The sequence below is a fragment of the Humulus lupulus genome, chromosome 2 (assembly GCF_963169125.1).
Source record: "Humulus lupulus chromosome 2, drHumLupu1.1, whole genome shotgun sequence".
Taxonomy (NCBI): Eukaryota; Viridiplantae; Streptophyta; class Magnoliopsida; order Rosales; family Cannabaceae; genus Humulus; species Humulus lupulus.
This window is the reverse complement of record NC_084794.1, coordinates 241,188,951-241,206,652: the sequence shown is the minus strand read 5'-3', so window position 1 is coordinate 241,206,652 and position 17,702 is coordinate 241,188,951. Positions and strand designations below refer to the sequence as shown.

The following is a 17,702-nucleotide window of genomic DNA, read 5'->3' as shown; positions in this document are numbered from 1 at the left end:
AGGAATCGATTTATGTTAACCTGCTATTAGAATAGAAAGAACGAAATATAGAATTGATTAATACAATTAGTAGAATGAAAAGTTAATGAAATTAACACCCTAGGTATTTTTCATAGTGATTTAAATCTTTTATTTAGTTGTTTTTTGTTTAATGTATTGTCATATTTAAAATTAAATTCCAAAATCAAATTCTTAGTTGCCAAATAGAAATTTAAAGAATAATTAGTGGTACTTGGAAGATAGTCTTCGAGGGAACGATACTTTACTTATCATATATTACTTGAATCGATTGCGTGCACTTGCGTATATACATATTTTCACGATCAAGTTTTTGGCACCATTGCCGGGGACTTAATTTTCAATATCATAGTTAATTGTTATTTGTTCTAATTTGGTAATTTTTTATTTTTTATTTATTTTTATTGTTTAATATTTATTTAGATCAAGGTTATATTGTGTTTCAGGGATTGTTGGTATATGCGAGGAAGTAGACAAAAATAAATCATACCAATAGATCTTGAAATGGGAAAACGTGTAGAAAGAATCTCAAGATAAAGAAAAGGCTGGACTTTACCATGGCTGAGAATGCAAATAATGTTGTCAACAATAATGCAAATATGGGTAATGCAGCTGAAGTTGATCCACCATTAAGGAATTATGTACTCCCTACTGTTATAGGTATACATTCAAGCATTCGTCCTCCAACTGTTGAGGCTAATAATTTTGAGATCAAACCCTCAATTTTTCAAATGGTGCAAAATTGTGTACAATTTGGGGGGTTACTGAATGAGGATCCAAATCTACATATCACAAACTTTTTGGAGTTTTGTGCAACATTTAAAATGAATGGGGTGAGTAATGATGATGTACGATTGAGACTATTCCCATTTTCACTAAGGGACAGAGCTAAGAGTTGGTTGAATTCATTACAAGCCAATTCTATACTTACTTGGGAAGATTTGGCTCAAAAGTTTCTTGGTAAATATTTTCCTCCTGCTAAGTCAGCCAGAATTAGAGGAGAGATTAACAACTTCCATCAAATGGATGGGGAGTCTTTGTATGATGCATGGGAACGATTTAAGGAATTGCAAAGAAGATGCCCACATCACGGAATAGAGAAGTGGATGTTAGTTCATACTTTTAACAATGGTTTGGGAGGAAATACAAGAACGATAATAGATGCAGCATTAGGAGGGGCGTTTATGACAAAAAGTTTGAATGAAGCATACGAGTTGTTGGAAGAGATGGCTATGAATAATTATAATTGGCCTACTGAGCAAGATAATAAGAACGTAGCGGGAGTCTTAGAAGTTGATCCAATAGCGCTATTGACCGCTCAAGTAGCATCTCTAACCAAACAACTATAGCAAACTAATCTCACCACACAAGCAATGCAAGTACCGAATGTCATCAGTTGTAAGATTTGTGGAGGACCTCATTCTTATGAAAAATGCCCGAGCACAGCTAGTTGCTCAACAAATGTAAACAATATGCCCTTGGAACAGGCACAGGTTATAGGTAGTTTTTCAAGACCTGCAACCAATACTTACTCAAATTCCTATACACATGCCTAGAAAAATCATCCTAATCTGTCCTGGAAAAATAATCAAGGGTTATAACCACAATATCCACAGTACCCACCTCAACAACCACCTCATCAACCAACTTATGGATTACATGCTAGACCATATTATGATCCAAACCCACGCCCATCTCATCCACCACCTCCTCAAATGAACCCGCCAACAATTCAGCCAGACCAATTAAATCAATTCATGACAGAGACAAGGTCTTCCATCAGAAGTTTGGAGACATAAATAGGTCAATTGGCTCAAAATTTTTCTAGTATGCAGCAAGGGAATTTGCCTAGTTCCACAGAGGTAAATCCTAAAAAGCAGTGTAATGCAATATCCTTGAGGAGTGGGACTAAGTATGATGGACCTACAGTGGATGACAAGGGGAAGAAGACAGAGAATCAACATGTTACTAGTCCAATACAAGAGGAGGTTATTGAAGATCTTCCAAAGAAAGAAAAGCCAAAATACACCGAGCCAACACCAAAGATTCCATATCCGCAACGGTTCCGAAAAGGCTAATCTTGACAAACAATTCTCTAAATTTTTGGATATCTTTCGAAAACTACACATTAATATCCCGTTTGCTGAGGCACTTGAACAAATGCCTTGTTATGTAAAGTTTATGAAAGAAATTTTGTCAAGGAAAAGGAAGTTATAGGATTATGAGACAGTGGCACTTACTGAGGAGTGCAGCGCGATACTTCAGAATAAATTACCTCCAAAGGTTAAAGATCCTAGTAGTTTCAATATCCCATGTTCTATAGGGGGTTTAGTATAAACAAAGACTTTATGTGATTTAGGAGCCAGTGTGAATCTAATGCCTCTATCCATCTTTCGGAAGTTGAATTTGGGAGAAGCTCGACCAACTACTGTGTCTTTGCAAATGGTAGATAGATCAGTTAATCACCCTCATGGAGTGATTGAGGACGTATTGGTAAAAGTGGGTAAATTTATCTTTCCTATGGACTTTATTATTTTAGATATGGAGGAAGATTAAAATATTCTAATAATACTTGGAAGGCCATTCTTGGCTACTGGTAGGGCTTTAATTGATGTACAAAAGGGTGAGTTAAAGCTGCGAGTGCAAAAAGAGGAAGTAATATTTAATGATTTTGCAGCAACAGAAATTCCAACGTGTTGTAGAGTTGAAGTAGTAAACCAAGAGGGGAACAAGTTAGAAGTCTTTAAGAAGAGCTCCATAGTTAAAACTAGAATGCGAAAGGGGTGTAATCGGTTAAAAAAAATACTTTAGTGAAAGAATTCGAATGTTATATGAGCGAGAGAAAGTTCCGACAATTTCTAAACACAAGAAACAAGGATCAACTCATGACACTATGGCTCTCAAAGATGTGAGGGGAGGACTTTATCCAAGTTGAATTTGAAAGAAGAAAAGCGTCCGGCTAAATGACGTTAACGACAGCGTATAGGAGGCATTCCTATATTTTATTTTAGTTTTTGTTTTGAACTTTAATTAGTAGGCAATTTTATTTTATTTTACTTTGGATTTTGTAAAGTTTAGTTATTTTTATTTTATTTATTTATTTAGTATAAAGGTTGTAAAATACGTGAAAATCGTGAAATAAATGAGTTTTTCAATTAGTCATTGGGCCAAGTCGCGACATTACACAAGTCAGAGAGCATTCGAAAAATGAAGAGGAGGCAGGTCACGACTTGGGTTAATGAGTCACAACTCTAGGCTGAAATAGAGAGATATCATTTTTGGAATTTAAGGCGGGCCACGACTTGCCAAGCTGAGTCGCGGCGCTTGAACAGTTAAAATTATGAAGGATTTTGAGGCAGGTTGCGACTTGCCCAAGCTGGGTTGCGGCGCACGTGTGTCAGACAGGATAAAGAGGGTTTAAACTCGTTTTTCTCATTTGTTTCAAATTCTCTCATTTCAACTCATATTTCCTTAAGAAAAAAACTCTACAATTTTTCCCTCTTTCCCTCTATTTCAAATTTTCTTCATCTATTTGTCTCATTTCTACTTCATAGTTCTTATTGATTTCTTCCATTATTATTTTTGCTAACCCTAATTTGTGTTCTATTGGTGTTTAGTAAGGGATTGAAGGAGGCTCAAAAGTGGCAGATTTTTCAACTTGCAAGGGTTGTAAGTTTTTCTTTTTGAAGTTTTCATTTAATTACATGTATATTAAGAGATTGCCTGGGATTTTTTTTGGACTGGTTGTTGGTTTATTGGGTAATAATTTTGGGAGATTTTAGTAAGGAAATTTCACAATTTTAGGGGAAGTGTTGTAGAAATTTTTTTGGCTATTTTTGAAAAAAATGGTGAAGGTATGGGGCCAAGGAAATAAACCACTAGGGTAGCATCTTCAAATAATACTAATCGACCTTCCTCATCACGTTCCCTACCACCCCAACCTAGCTAAATCCGCCAGCACCTCAGCCCATTTTAGAATATGATCCCCGAGCGTTTCATTAATAAGGATGTCCGTGGTCTTTATCAAAGACTATCCCAAAGGCTAGTTATTCAAGAGCGTGGGATTGACATTAAAGAATAATTATACCCTAATGACACTTATCATATTATTAGGAATGAAATTTTATGCTGAGGTTGGCAATTGTTTGTGGACGAAAAGATGCCAAAAGTCAATTGCTCCTTGGTTATGAGTTTTACGCTAATTTTCCTGGGTCTGTAAATAGAAAGGTGTTTGTTAGGGGCGTTTCAGTTGAATGTGCTATTGATAATATTGATGCTTTATTTAATGTACCTACGTTAACTCAAGAAGAGGATGAGTATTATCAATTAGCATATCATAGTGAGGTAAACTGTACTGAGGTGGCTGAGACCTTAGGAATTCCTGGTGCTTCATTTGTTATCCAGAATGGGGAGCCGAAACATTTACGAAGATACTAAATGAATGTCGTAGCTAAAGCTTGGACTCTTTTTGTGAGTGCAAAACTTATGCCAAACACCCACTCATCTGAAGTGGGTACTGATAGGTGTCTTTTGGTATATGCCATTATGACGGGGCTTTCCATTGACATTGGGCGAGTTATTCACCAAAGCATTAGGGAATTATGTCGCATGACTACTACTGCTGGGTTGGGGCATGGCTCCATGATTACTGATCTGTGTGAGATTTGGGAGGTGCCAAATTATCCTAGTGATATTTTTAGGAAGGCTATGGGGGTTATTTCTCAGGCTACAGTGAATAAGTTTAATGCCCCATCCTTAGAGCCACCAGTTGCGGTACCCAGAAATGTAAGAGTTGGTAGGGAAGGAGAAGCAGTTGAGGAGCCCATACCAGCCACTGATCAAATAGAGGGAGTGAGAGCAGCTGAAGAGGAGAGAAGAGAAGAATACCCTCAATATTTGGCACTGAAGGCTCTACCGGATCCACACTTGGCCAGACTTGATTACATCATTCAGCAAAACCAGCATATGCATAATTATTTGGGCGAGCTTCATGATTTCCATAAAGCTCAAGTTGATAGGCAAAACGAGCTAGTTTACCGATGGTCGAACCAAGAGGTGGACTGGCAGTACTTCCTTTATCCACCGCCTTGGCATCCATTTCCAGACCCACCACCATTCTGAAGTGATTCACACCAGGTAAGTTTTCTTTTCTTTACTTATTTTTAAACATTGGGGACAATGTTTAGTTTATGTTTGGGGGAGGGAGCTTATTTTTCTGTTAGTGATGTTTTGTGTGATATGTTTATGTTTATGTTAGTGTTTAAAGTTTTGTTTTAGTGTGTTTAGTTTGGTACCAACATGAATGAAATTTGACAACAATTGCCGATGAGAATAAAATGAATGCTATGAGTATAATTCAAAGAAAATGAAATCTGAAACAAAATCTGTATGCTTGATGAAACACTTCATTAGTTCATTTTAGTTTAGATAACATTTGTTGAATATTTTGTCATGATGTTAAATTTATGTTTTTGATATTGATTATGCTTGCTGAAATTGGTTAGTGGAATGATTAATGGGAAGTGAAAATTATTTTCAACAATTCTAGAACTTGCTTACTTGTTATTTGAGGTGAAATAATATATCATGTATGCTTAGGAATATGATTTAGGCTATCAATTGGATCGTTTGAGCTTTTTTTGCCAACCTTAATTTACCTAATCCTTTGGTTACCCTTTTTTATCCAAATTTTGTATCCTTTTTGTTCTAAAACTGTCATTTGAGTCTAATACTTGCCCATTGGTTATATCCGTCCCTAATATACTATGAGCATATGATTGAGAAATAATTATGGGGATTGATGTGTAATGTGGTTTAATGGTGATTTGAGTGGGTTTAGAAAGTGAAAGTGAAAAACCTAGAGAGGATATATATATTGAAGAAGAAAAAAAAATGATGAAAGATATTTCAATACACTCCCAATATGAGTACATGAGAAAAATCAAGTTTGGGGGAGTGTAGTTATTATTCAAAAAAATCAATATATATCTCTCTAAAGAAGAAAAGAAATAAGTAAGAGAGGGGATTTTCGGATTGTATTCTTGTGGAAATAAAGTTGGTGAGTTTTGGTCATGTGCTTATAGTAAAGTGAGCTTAAAAAATTCATCTTTCATTTACCTTTACCTAAGCTATTGTTACAAGCCTATAAAAGTCCTATTGATTCTTATGCATATCATGATTTATATTAGTGGAGAATAGCAAGTGAGCCTATGGAATTAGTTGTTGAATGGATCGATAAGGAAAGAAATTTGGTGAGCATAATTGATTTCAAATTCATTTATTTAATGATCATGAGTTGATAATCCAAAATGTTAGAAGACTAAGATGTGTTGATGAAGTGTTTTGATCAAAATTCTAGATTTAACAAACTGTTGAGTTGTTTTCTGAGAATTATATGATTAACATTCATGATTTTGAGGCATAATTGTTGTTGTTGGTATATTTAGAATTTAGGGTTGTTTTGAATCCTACGTGCTCACACACGTCCTTGTGTGTTTGAGGATTGGTCTGGAAGATCAGGGTGTAAGCTTTCAGATTGCTGGATTGGAAGATCGTTGATTTTATACAAAAAGATTCAATGACACTTGATAGGCTACAAGAGGTAATCCCTGATCTTTTTTGTATGTGATTTAATATTTATATGTGCATGATCCTAGCTGGTATTAATATTTATTAAAATGGGTCTATATATTCCACTGCGTACCTTTGATTTGATCATTTAATACCAACAATTGGTACCATAGCAGTCTATACATATATATATTAAATACTGTGTGAGTTTCTCGCATTTGTTATATGTATGTTGATATGTATATTGAATGGATGGATATGATTTTTGAATGTATGGTTGAATGATGGATCGTTAATTATATGGTACTATTGGGTTAGGAATTTTATTATTTTTCTAGATCTTGTGTAAGCCATAAAGGGCATAGGTTTTTTGTAAATCTTATTTGTGAAATATGTATTTTAAAATTCTGTACACAAGAGATTAGAAAGACCCAAGCCCAGGACAGGCCCGAGCCCTAGCCACGTGTAAGCCCCGTGGCTCTTGTGTACACACCCCCAGTCGCGCCCCTGCGCCTTGGTCTCATGCCGCACGTGTCCCTGCAGTGCACCCAACACCTAGCGCAGAGCCCTTGCTGCAACCATGCACCCGAGCCTAAGGCTCAATGGTGCCGCCGGCCCTAGGATGGCTAGGGCACCAATCTTGGTGCTCAAACCCTAGTTCCTAATTTTGTGCAAAAAAATCTTTTATTTAATTATTTTTTAAATTATTTAAATTTAAAAGTTTAATTATCTTATTTTATTTTATTAGAAAATAAAATACATTTTAGTTGATTAAGATACTTTAATATCTTAAGTTTAAATAATTATTTGAATTTGATTATTTAATTATTTAAATTCAAATAAATTAAAAAGACGACAAAATGGTTATTTAATTAAAAGTTAGTTTTAATTAAATAAATTAATTAGAAAGTTTGTTTCTAATTAATAGGTTGGGCATAACAAAGTTCCTAAAGATTAGCAAGAAAAGCTAAAGGAGGGGAGGAGCATTCTTGGAGAGTCTTGAAAGCTACATAGGCTTAAATTACAATTTTATTTTTAACTTTTCATGGGTTGTAAATATTAGAAATACCCAATAGTACTCGATTCATCATTTATTATTTATTTATTTATTGTATTTATTTAAAACAATTTTCATTGATGTTTGATTGATAACATGATCATGCATTAGTAATTACATGCCATTCATGAAACCCCACACGGCTTCTCATTAATCATGCATATTTTAGAAACATGATTATCTAGGATTGTCCTATTTGTTTATATGAATTGTTTTGGAGAAACCAATTGCATGTAAACTACAAAGTATTAAATTAGTTAAAACTTGGTAACTCACACCATAATAAAGACACTAGATTTTATAGGCCTTTAAGATAACAAACTTTATGTAAAAAATGTTTTAGTAAAGTTAGATGAATGTAATGGGTAATTATCTAGATCACATTAATTATAGAAACAGACTCTTTTATAATTATAAATGTATTTTGTAATTAATTACATTCATAGGGTTATTAATAAACTAGTAATTGATTAGTTTAATAAAACACATTTAATCTAAAATAGTAAGTGGGAGAAGGTGAACATCTCAATGTGACTTATGGTCTCCATTATTAGTATAACATTGTGAGATATGAATAGGGCCTTGAGGCGGCTTTGTTTCTGTCCCCCTAAGGAAGGTTTCTAGACATACCAAGGTTGGCTTCTTACGAAGATAGGAAGAAGTGATGTATTTTAGGCTTGACCGACCCTAAGGCGGCACTCTCTAAGTTAAGTCATGAATTCCAAAATAATGGGTTACACTTACAAAGATGTAATTAAGCTTTTGCGGTGGATAATTGCATCACCAAACCAGTGGTACTTTATATTTAAAGAGAAAATAAAGAGTTATTTTAAGTTTTAAATTATAAAGATAAGATTGTCTTATAAGCTATCTGGATTTAACTTGACTAACCCTAAGGCGACACTTTATTTGTTGGGTAGTTTTATCATGGAAAAGTAAATGTTAATTTATGTGTGTTTAATTGTTGCATTCATGCATCATGTTTACTTTCCAAAATATTGATATTTTTTCAAATGATAATATTATTGTATTTTATTTATTTCAGTAATGTCGAACAGTGGCAATCCAATAACTTCTTTACTATCACTTGAAAAAAATAATGGTGATAATTTTATAAGATGGAAATCAAATATAAATCTTATGTTAATCTGTGAGAACCACAAATTTGTCATAACTAAGGAATGTCCTGAAGAGCCTGTTGCCACTGCCCCAAAGAATGTTCGGGACAAGTATGATGCCTGAATTCAATCCAATAATAAGGCAAAATGTTACATTCTTGTGAGCATGAATGATGTTCTAAGAACAAAGCATGAACCCATGGAAACTGTGTTTGAGATAATGGATTCTCTGCAGGCCATGTTTGGGCAGCAATCTGATCAAAGTAGACATGAGGCTACTAGAACCTACATGATTACTAAGATGAAGAAAGGTGTTTATGTATGTGAACATGTCTTGCACGTGATTAACATGATGCATGAAGTAGAAATACATGGGGCCATCATTCATGAGCGTACACAAATAAGCATCATATTGGAATCGCTCACTCCTGCCTTTTCTACGTTCACAAACAACTATATTATGAATAAGTTGGAATTCAACATCACCCAGCTATTGAATGAACTGCAGACATTTGAGTATCTTAACAAATCCATTACCAAAGAGACTGAGCAAATGTGGTAGAGGAGAAACCTTCAAACTCTGAGGAAAAATCCAAGAAGAAAAAGAAGAACAATGATAAGGACAAAGGAAAGAGCAAGAAGTCCAAGAAAAGCAAGAAGGCACTAAAATCCAAAGAGAACAAGAATGACAAGAACTCCAAAAAGAACGAACCAAAAGGAAAATGTTTCCATTGTGGAGTTGAAGGTCACTGGAAGAGAAACTGTAAGAAGTATCTCTCTGAGCTGAAAAAGAAAGGTAAATATGATTTGCTTGTACTTGAAGCTTGTGTAGTGGAAGACGATATGTCATCCTGGGTTTTAGATTCAGGAGCCACTAACCATGTTTGTTCTTCTATGTAGATACTTGAGTCATCAAGGGAGCTGGCAGATGGCAAGGTGATCATGCGAGTTGAAAGTGGAGCACTTGTTTCAGCAAGAGCAAAGGGAACAGTCCGTTTAATTTTTGGGAACAATTAATTAGTTTTGAACAATGTTTATGTTATTCCTAGATTTTCTAGAAATTTAGTTTCTATATCTATGTTGCATGAACAATTTTTTGATATTTCTTTTATTAATAATGCGGTTGTTATTTCGAAGAATGGTTTCAAAATATTTCAAGTAAAACATAATAACACACTGTATATGCTCAAACCAAATGAATGAACGCTCAATAATTCAGAATTATTTAAAGTACCAAAACCGAAAGGTAACAAAAGATAAAAAGTTTCAAACGAGGATGACACATATATTTGGCATCTTAGACTTGGTCATATAGGTCTAGATAGGATAATCCGGTTAACAAAAGATGGACCTTTGAGAGAACTAAGAGTTAGAACTCTTCCAGTTTGTGAATCTTGTCTAGAAGGAAAAATGACCAAACGTTATTTCTCAATGAAAGGCAATAGAGCCAAAGAACCTTTGGAGCTTGTAAACAGTGATGTCTGTGGTCCAATCAATGTACAAGAAAGAGGTTGGTATGAGTACTTCGTCACTTTTATTGATGATTACTCAAGATATGGTCATAGTATTTAATGCTTAGGAAATCTGAAACCTTTGGTAAGTTTCAAGAATTCAAAGCTGAGGCTGAGAAGCAGTTAGGTAAAACTCTTAAGACACTTCGATCTGATCGAGGTGGAGAATATTTGGATTCATAATTCAAATATTTCTTGCTGAAGCATGGTATTCTATCCCAACTCATAGCACCAGGAATGCCACAGCAAAATGGTGTTTCTAAAAGAAGAAACAGGACCTTGTTGGACATGGTCAGGTCTATGTTAAGCTATTCTTCACTTCCTCTCTCATTCTGGGGATATGCACTTCAAATGGCAATGTACATTTTGAATGTAGTCCCATCTAAGACCATTAGCAAAACGCCATTGGAATTGTGGAATGGAAACAAACCTAGTTTGCACCATTTTCGCATTTGGGGCTGTCCTGCTCATGTTCTTATACCTAAATCATGGAAACTTGAATCAAGGTCGGAAGTGTGCTTTTTTGTTGGCTACGCTCCAAAGACAAGAGGCGGTTGTTTCTATAGTCCCAAGGATCAAAATGTATTTATTTCCACAAATGCAACCTTCCTTGAACATATTTATATCAATAACTATAAACCTCAGAGCAAGGTAGTATTGGAGGAACTAACAGCTGATAAGATTCCATCACAATCATCTTCATCATTAAATAATAAACAAAAAACCAAGGAAACCATGATTTCTGGAAAAGAAACCCCGGTGCAACATCGAAGTGGGAGGATTATGAGACAACCTATTCACTACGAACATGAGGCACGTGTCCTTGTTTCTGATAGAGACAACGATGACCCATTAACCTTTAAAGAGGCAATGGATGATCCTGAAAAGGAGAAATGGCAAGAAGCCATGAACCAAGAAATGGAATCGATGTATTCTAATTCTGTCTGGGAACTTGTGTATCCACCTGAAGATGTCAGGCCCATAGGGTGTAAGTGAATATACAAGAAGAAAAGAGGTGTAGATGGGAAAGTAAAGACTTTCAAAGCGAGGCTAGTAGCCAAAAGTTTCACTCAGAGAGAAGGTGTTGATTATGAAGAAACATTTTCTCCTGTTGCCATGCTCAAATCCATTCGCATCCTCTTATCCATAGCAACTGCCAATGATTATGAGATATGTCAAATGGATGTCAAGACAACCTTTCTAAATGGCTATCTTGATGAAAGTATCTATGTGGTACAACCAAAAGGGTTCATGAAGAAAGGGGGAGATCAAAAGGTGTGTAAGTTGCTGAAATCCATTTATGGATTAAAGCAAGCATCTAGATCTTGGAATATCACTTTTGATGAAACAATAAAACATATGGCTTCAAACAGAATGTCGACGAAGCATGTGTATATATACATCAAAGGAAACGTGGTGGTTTTCTTAATTTTTTACGTTGATGACATTTTTCTCATTGGGAACAATGTAGAGACATTGTCGAACGTGAAGAAGTGGTTAGCCAAAAAGTTCCAAATGAAAGATTTGGGCGAGGCGAGCTATTTTCTGGGAATCCAAATCCTAAGGGATAGGAAGAACATGCTCTTTAACTTTCTCGGGCTAATTATATAAATAAGGTGCTTGAAAGATTCTCTATGGAAAATTCCAAGAAAGTTCAGTTACCGACAAGACATGGAATTGCTCTCTCCAAGGAACAATGTCCTAAGATACCTCAGGAGGAATAGGATATGAGAAAGTATCCTTATACTTCAGTAGTTGGGAGTCTAATGTATGCTATGTTGTGTACTAGGCCCGACATATGTTATGCATTTGGGATTGTAAGTCGTTATCAATCAAATCCTGATTTGGAACACTGGATTGTAGTAAAGCACATTCTCAAGTATCTTAGGAGAATGAGAGATTATATGCTTGTATATTTAGGGGGTGAGTTGAACCCCACTGAATACACTGATCTTGATTTCCAATAAGACAAAGACAGTCGAAAGTCGACATTTGGGTCAGTGTTCACTCTTGTTGGATGAGCTGTTGTCTGGAGAAGCATTAAACAATCCAACATAGCTGATTCAAACATGGAAGTCTAATACATAGAGGCTTCTGAAGCAGCTAAGGAGGCGATTTGGTTGAGGAAGTTCTACACTGATATAGAAGTTGTTCCAGACATGGATAAGCCACTAATCCTGTACTGTGACAACAGTAGAGCAGTAGCTAATTCCAAAGAACCGAGAAGCCAGAGGAAAATATATAGAAAGGAAATACCATCTCGTAAGAGAGATTGTACACCGAGTGTTATGAAGATAGCGTCGGAATAGAACCTAGCTGACCCGTTTACCAAGACACTTCCTGCATAGTCGTTCATGGGTTACATGCGCAATATAGGATTAAGGGAGATGCCTCACTTGCTTTGAAGGCAAGTGGGAGATTGTTAGGAATGATACCCTAAAAGCATGTAAAGACATTTTATTGGTTTTAAATAAAGGTAAAATTTTATTATATTTAAATGTTATAATTATTGTTTGAATTAATTATATAATAATATCAAGAAAATTCCCTATTCATTTATGAGAATATCATCTTGTATTAATACGAGAGAATTAGGATCATATATAATGAATAAAATAGTCGGTAACATGTTAAAGTATCGAATCTTTAATGAATGGTTACTAGTACTGTTTGCTAAACATACGAGATGCGAGTAATATAGATTCAGATTACTGATGTGGATGGACTAAAGGCGCTGTATATAATGGAGAATATATATGACAGGACTGATGAGAATTAATTATCTTTATAAACTTGTCTTTTGACGTAAAGATTTAATTCTTATCATAATAGATGATCATTTGTAGATCAGTCTAAATCCTAAGTATTCATGAACTTCTGTTTATGTTTATTGGATCATTTGATTCACTCGTTAAGGTCTCTTAGAATAATGAGGCTAATGGCTTTTGTTTTGGAGATTCAATATCATGAATGGCTTAGAACATGAATTACAATAATGGAATTCATGCTTTCCTAACAGATCGAATATTGGTTCCCTTAAGGGTTAATTCTGGAACTGAATAGTTATTGAGCTCAAATCTATAATTAGATTATAGATTAATTATTCGCTAGTGAATTAATGTTACTTAAGGATCAAAAGGTAATTAGAAGGGTGAAACGATAATTTTGACCACCTCTAATTAACGAACCAATAATAGAGGACATAACTACATATATTGATTATATCAATGGACTACAAGAGAACTCTGTAAATATGATTCTATAAATACTTAGAGTGCAATTCCATATTTATAGTGGAGTAATAATGGAATTAATAAATAAGATTATTAGATTAAAGAGTTTAATTAATAATCTGGTTTATTGAAATTTCGTATTATAGGTCCATGGTCCCCAGATCACCTTTGTCCTACACTGTCAAGGGTAAGGATGTCAAAAGAAAGATTTGTAAAGAGAAATGACTAAATTGCAAATAAATTAATTTTCCAGAGCAAGGAAATAATTATGTGATAATTATGGGTAATTAATTAATTGTGAATTAATTAATTATTTAACTATATAGTTTTTATTTTTGAAAAACTATGAGTTAAAATTAATATTAATCTTGTTTGGATTAATATGAAGAGAGAGAATAATAAATATCTTATTTACAATATGATATTTATTTATTTAATTTAAAAGTGATATTTTAAGATAAAGTTAATTTTGAATTAACTCATATTTATGTTGGGATAAATATATTGTCTTAAAGATTGATTAAACAAACAAATGAGAAAATCAGGAAAACCCTAATTAGGTTAGGCGACACATTGTGCGGCCTAACTCATGGATTTTTATCCTGTGATTTGAATTTTGAATTTCAAATAATTTTGCTTAATCAATTATTTAATTAATCTTTTTAAATGTGATTTAAATAAATAATTAAATGTAAATATCTGATCAGTTTTAGTTTGGATTATATTTATAATAAAATAAATACAATTTAATTAGATTAAATATTTTTATATAAGTCTGATAGTATGTGACTTTTAGAACAAACTTTATTTTTATTTTGAGAATAAAAATATAGACTCTCTCTCTAAAGCGATAGTTTTCTCAAAACCTGAAAACTATTCTAAACCTTCTCTCAGTCAAACATTTCTAGATCTCATGTGTTGAGTACATCTAGATAATCACATAAATCAACATTTTGAATCCTACGTGCCCACATACATCCTCGTGTGTTTGAAGATTGGTTTGGAAGATCAAGGTGTGAGCTTTCAGATTGCTGGATTGGAACATCGTTGATTTTATACAAAAAAATTCAATGACACTTGATAGACTACAAGAGGTAATATCTGATCTGTTTTGTATGTGATTTAATATTTATATATGTGTGTGATCCTGGATGATATTAATATTTATTAAAATGAGTCTTTATATTTCGCTGCGTACCTTTGATTTGATCATTTAATATCAAGAGAAGGAGCATCGCAATTTTGTAATTTATTTAATTTGCCGTATAAAACAAATTTTTTTTAAATTACCGCGTAACATGTAATTTTCTCATTTTTTGTACATATACATAGGCTCCCAAAATTTTGAAAACTTATTTTATATATAAATTTTTAAAAATAACAAATTTTGTATAGAGTCACCTACCACTTAGGCCTCGACCCCGCAAAACATCATAGAAATATTATAGAGAAATTATAGGAAATGACCCAAAACAATGACATCAAGAGGCTAATGTCATCATTTTAAAAATTATAGAGAAATTACCATTCTACATTGTCAATTACCTATATTGCTATTTTCTATAATTTATATTTATTTATTTAGGAGGGTATGACTTTAATATAGTGGTATATGTATATTAGTTTTGATTAATTAGTTTTTATTTTAAATTTATATTGATTTTTTAAAGTTTTTTATGAGTTGTTGGTATATTATTTTTCAATTAGTGTATATATATTTTGTGGTATGATATATCATTTTTTTATGATATTTAGTTTCTATCTTATTATACATAATGATAGTATATAATTTTGTATTATGGTATATACATTTTAATAATAGTATATAATTTTGTTTGCATTATATATATATATGTATATATATATTTTTTAAAATAATTTAAGTTTTGTTGGTATATTATTTTTCAATTCAGTATATGTATTTTGTGGTATGGAATATCATTCAACAACCTATAAAAAAAAAAAAAATCAAAATAACTCTAAAATAAAAATAATTAAATAAAATTAATATACATATACCATACTATTAAAATATTTAGAATAAAATAATAATTTGTTAAATAAAATATTTAATAATATATAATATTAAAAAAGTTGTTAAATTACTTTACTATAAAATTAAAACATTAAAACTCATTTTGCAGCAAACTCCAATATTATATTTACAACAATAATACAGTGTTCTTTAACCAAAAAATAAAATAAAATAAATCATTGGAGATATGGAGAATTTAGACATTTCTTAAGTAAAAATATAAGTCGGAAAATTATATATTCCCTTGTTCCCTTATTATTAGAGTGTCAGTGGCCATTGTTTTGGAGTTCGAAGGGTTTAAGAAGATGCTCTCAAAATTGCAGAGAGCTACGACGCTCTTTTCCGCTACAAAACCCAATACCAATGCTTTGCGCCGTTTCCTCTTCCTTAACTCGCTATGCACCAGTACTGCCTCTACCCAAGTCACGGAATCACCTGAGCTTCCGAATTGGGTCAAAGTCGTTCCCTCAAAAACTGCTACTGATGAAGGAGATGATGACGATGATTTTGTTATTCCTTCTCTCGCTCATTGGGTCGAATCGCCGATTCTAAGGCTTGTTGAACTTGAAGCCCGTAAACAACTTCTCAACGAGACTACCGAGCCAGATATCGATAAGCTGAGCAGGGTTCTTAAAAAAAGGTACGCTTCTCCTGAAGAAGTAGCTCAAGCTCTTGATAGGTGTGGTTTAAATTTATCAGTTGGTTTAGTGGAACAGGTTTTAAATCGATTTAGCAATCAATGGGTTTCGGCTTTCGGTTTTTTCACTTGGGCAGGAACACAAACAGGTTATAAGCATTCCCCAGAATCATATAATCTCATGGTTGATATCTTGGGAAAAACCGATAAGTTCCAGCTTATGTGGGGATTGATTGAGGTAATGAGCTATTTGGATGGGTACATTTCGATGGTCACAATGGCGAAGGTCATTAGGAGACTTGCAAGAGCTCATTTGTATGAGGAAGCCATTGCTGCTTTTAGGGGAATTGAGAGACTTGGCATAAGCAAGGACATCTCTGGTTTGAACATTCTTCTGGACACACTGGTCAAGGAGAATAGTATTGAGCATGCCCAGGAAGTTTTTCTGGAGTTCAGGGATGTAATACCTGTGAATACTACAAGTTTCAACATTTTAGTACATGGGTGGTGCAAAGTTAGGAAGTTTGATACTGCTAGGGCAACTATGGAGGATATGGAGAAACATGGGTATCAGCCCAATGCATTTACTTATACTTGTTTCGTCGAATCTTACTGTCACGAAAAGGATTTTCGAAATGTCGATGCCATTCTTGATGAAATGAAGGCCAAAGGTTGTGCCCCAACTGTTGTCACATACACTATAATAATGCATGCTTTAGGGAAAGCTAAACAGATAAATGAAGCTTTGGGGGTTTGTGAGAAAATGAAAAGGGATGGTTGTGTTCCTGATTCTTCTTTTTTTAACTCTTTGATTTTCATTCTTGGCAAAGCGGGAAGGTTGAAAGATGCTGAGGATGTGTTCGATGATATGCCAAAGCAAGGAGCTACCCCAGATGCGGTAACCTACAATACTTTGATTTCTTGTTATTGTGACCATTCACAAGAAGAGAAAGCTCTGAAATTGCTTAAGAAAATGGAAGATGAATCTTGCAAACCGGACCTCAAAACTTACGCTGCCTTGTTGAAAATGTGCTGCAAGAAGAGGAGGATGAAGGTGCTTCACTTTCTGCTTAACCATATGTTTAACAACGACATAAGTATTGAAATTTCAACATATTCTATTCTGATTAGTGGGCTATGCAAGAGTGGGAGAGTTGAACAAGCTTATTCCTTCTTTAAGGAAATGATTTCAAAGGATATGATTCCCCAGGACAGTGTTTATAATAGGTTGAAGAAGGAACTTGAGGCCAAGAACATGGTAAAGGAAAAGGAAGATATAGAGAAATTGGTTTTGAGGGTCAGTGAGACAATTCCTTAGTCAAAACTATGTATGTTTGGGACCACTTTGGCAAGTGTCACAGCTATCTATTATAGAGTTTTTGCTTAGTTTTAATACATCTTGTGTTTGTTGTTTTGCACTTTTATGTTTATGGTTTATTTCACAATTTTGTAATGAAAAGAGGTTGGCTTTGAGTTGCAGACATCTTCCAAAAGTACAATTGCAATGAAATTAATGTATGAAA

The 17,702-nt window shown here is 33.9% G+C and overlaps 1 protein-coding gene and 1 non-coding gene across 2 annotated transcripts; one reads left to right on the top strand and one right to left on the bottom strand.

The window, feature by feature from the left end:
* Positions 1-1,007: 1,007 nt before the first annotated feature.
* Positions 1,008-1,114, bottom strand: LOC133820643 (small nucleolar RNA R71). Its single transcript, XR_009887047.1, has one exon. It is a non-coding gene; the product is annotated as a small nucleolar RNA R71 (small nucleolar RNA).
* Positions 1,115-15,801: 14,687 nt separating this feature from the next.
* On the top strand, positions 15,802-17,658 carry LOC133819119 (pentatricopeptide repeat-containing protein At3g22670, mitochondrial). Its single transcript, XM_062252288.1, has one exon. It carries the CDS (start codon positions 15,848-15,850, stop codon positions 17,495-17,497), a length of 1,650 nt encoding a protein of 549 aa, XP_062108272.1. The 5' UTR covers positions 15,802-15,847; the 3' UTR covers positions 17,498-17,658.
* Positions 17,659-17,702: the final 44 nt, after the last annotated feature.

Coding starts and splice junctions, on each gene's coding strand:
- LOC133819119 (XM_062252288.1), top strand. CDS start 15,848: ATGCTCTCAAAATTGCAGAGAGCTACGACGCTCTTTTCCGCTACAAAA.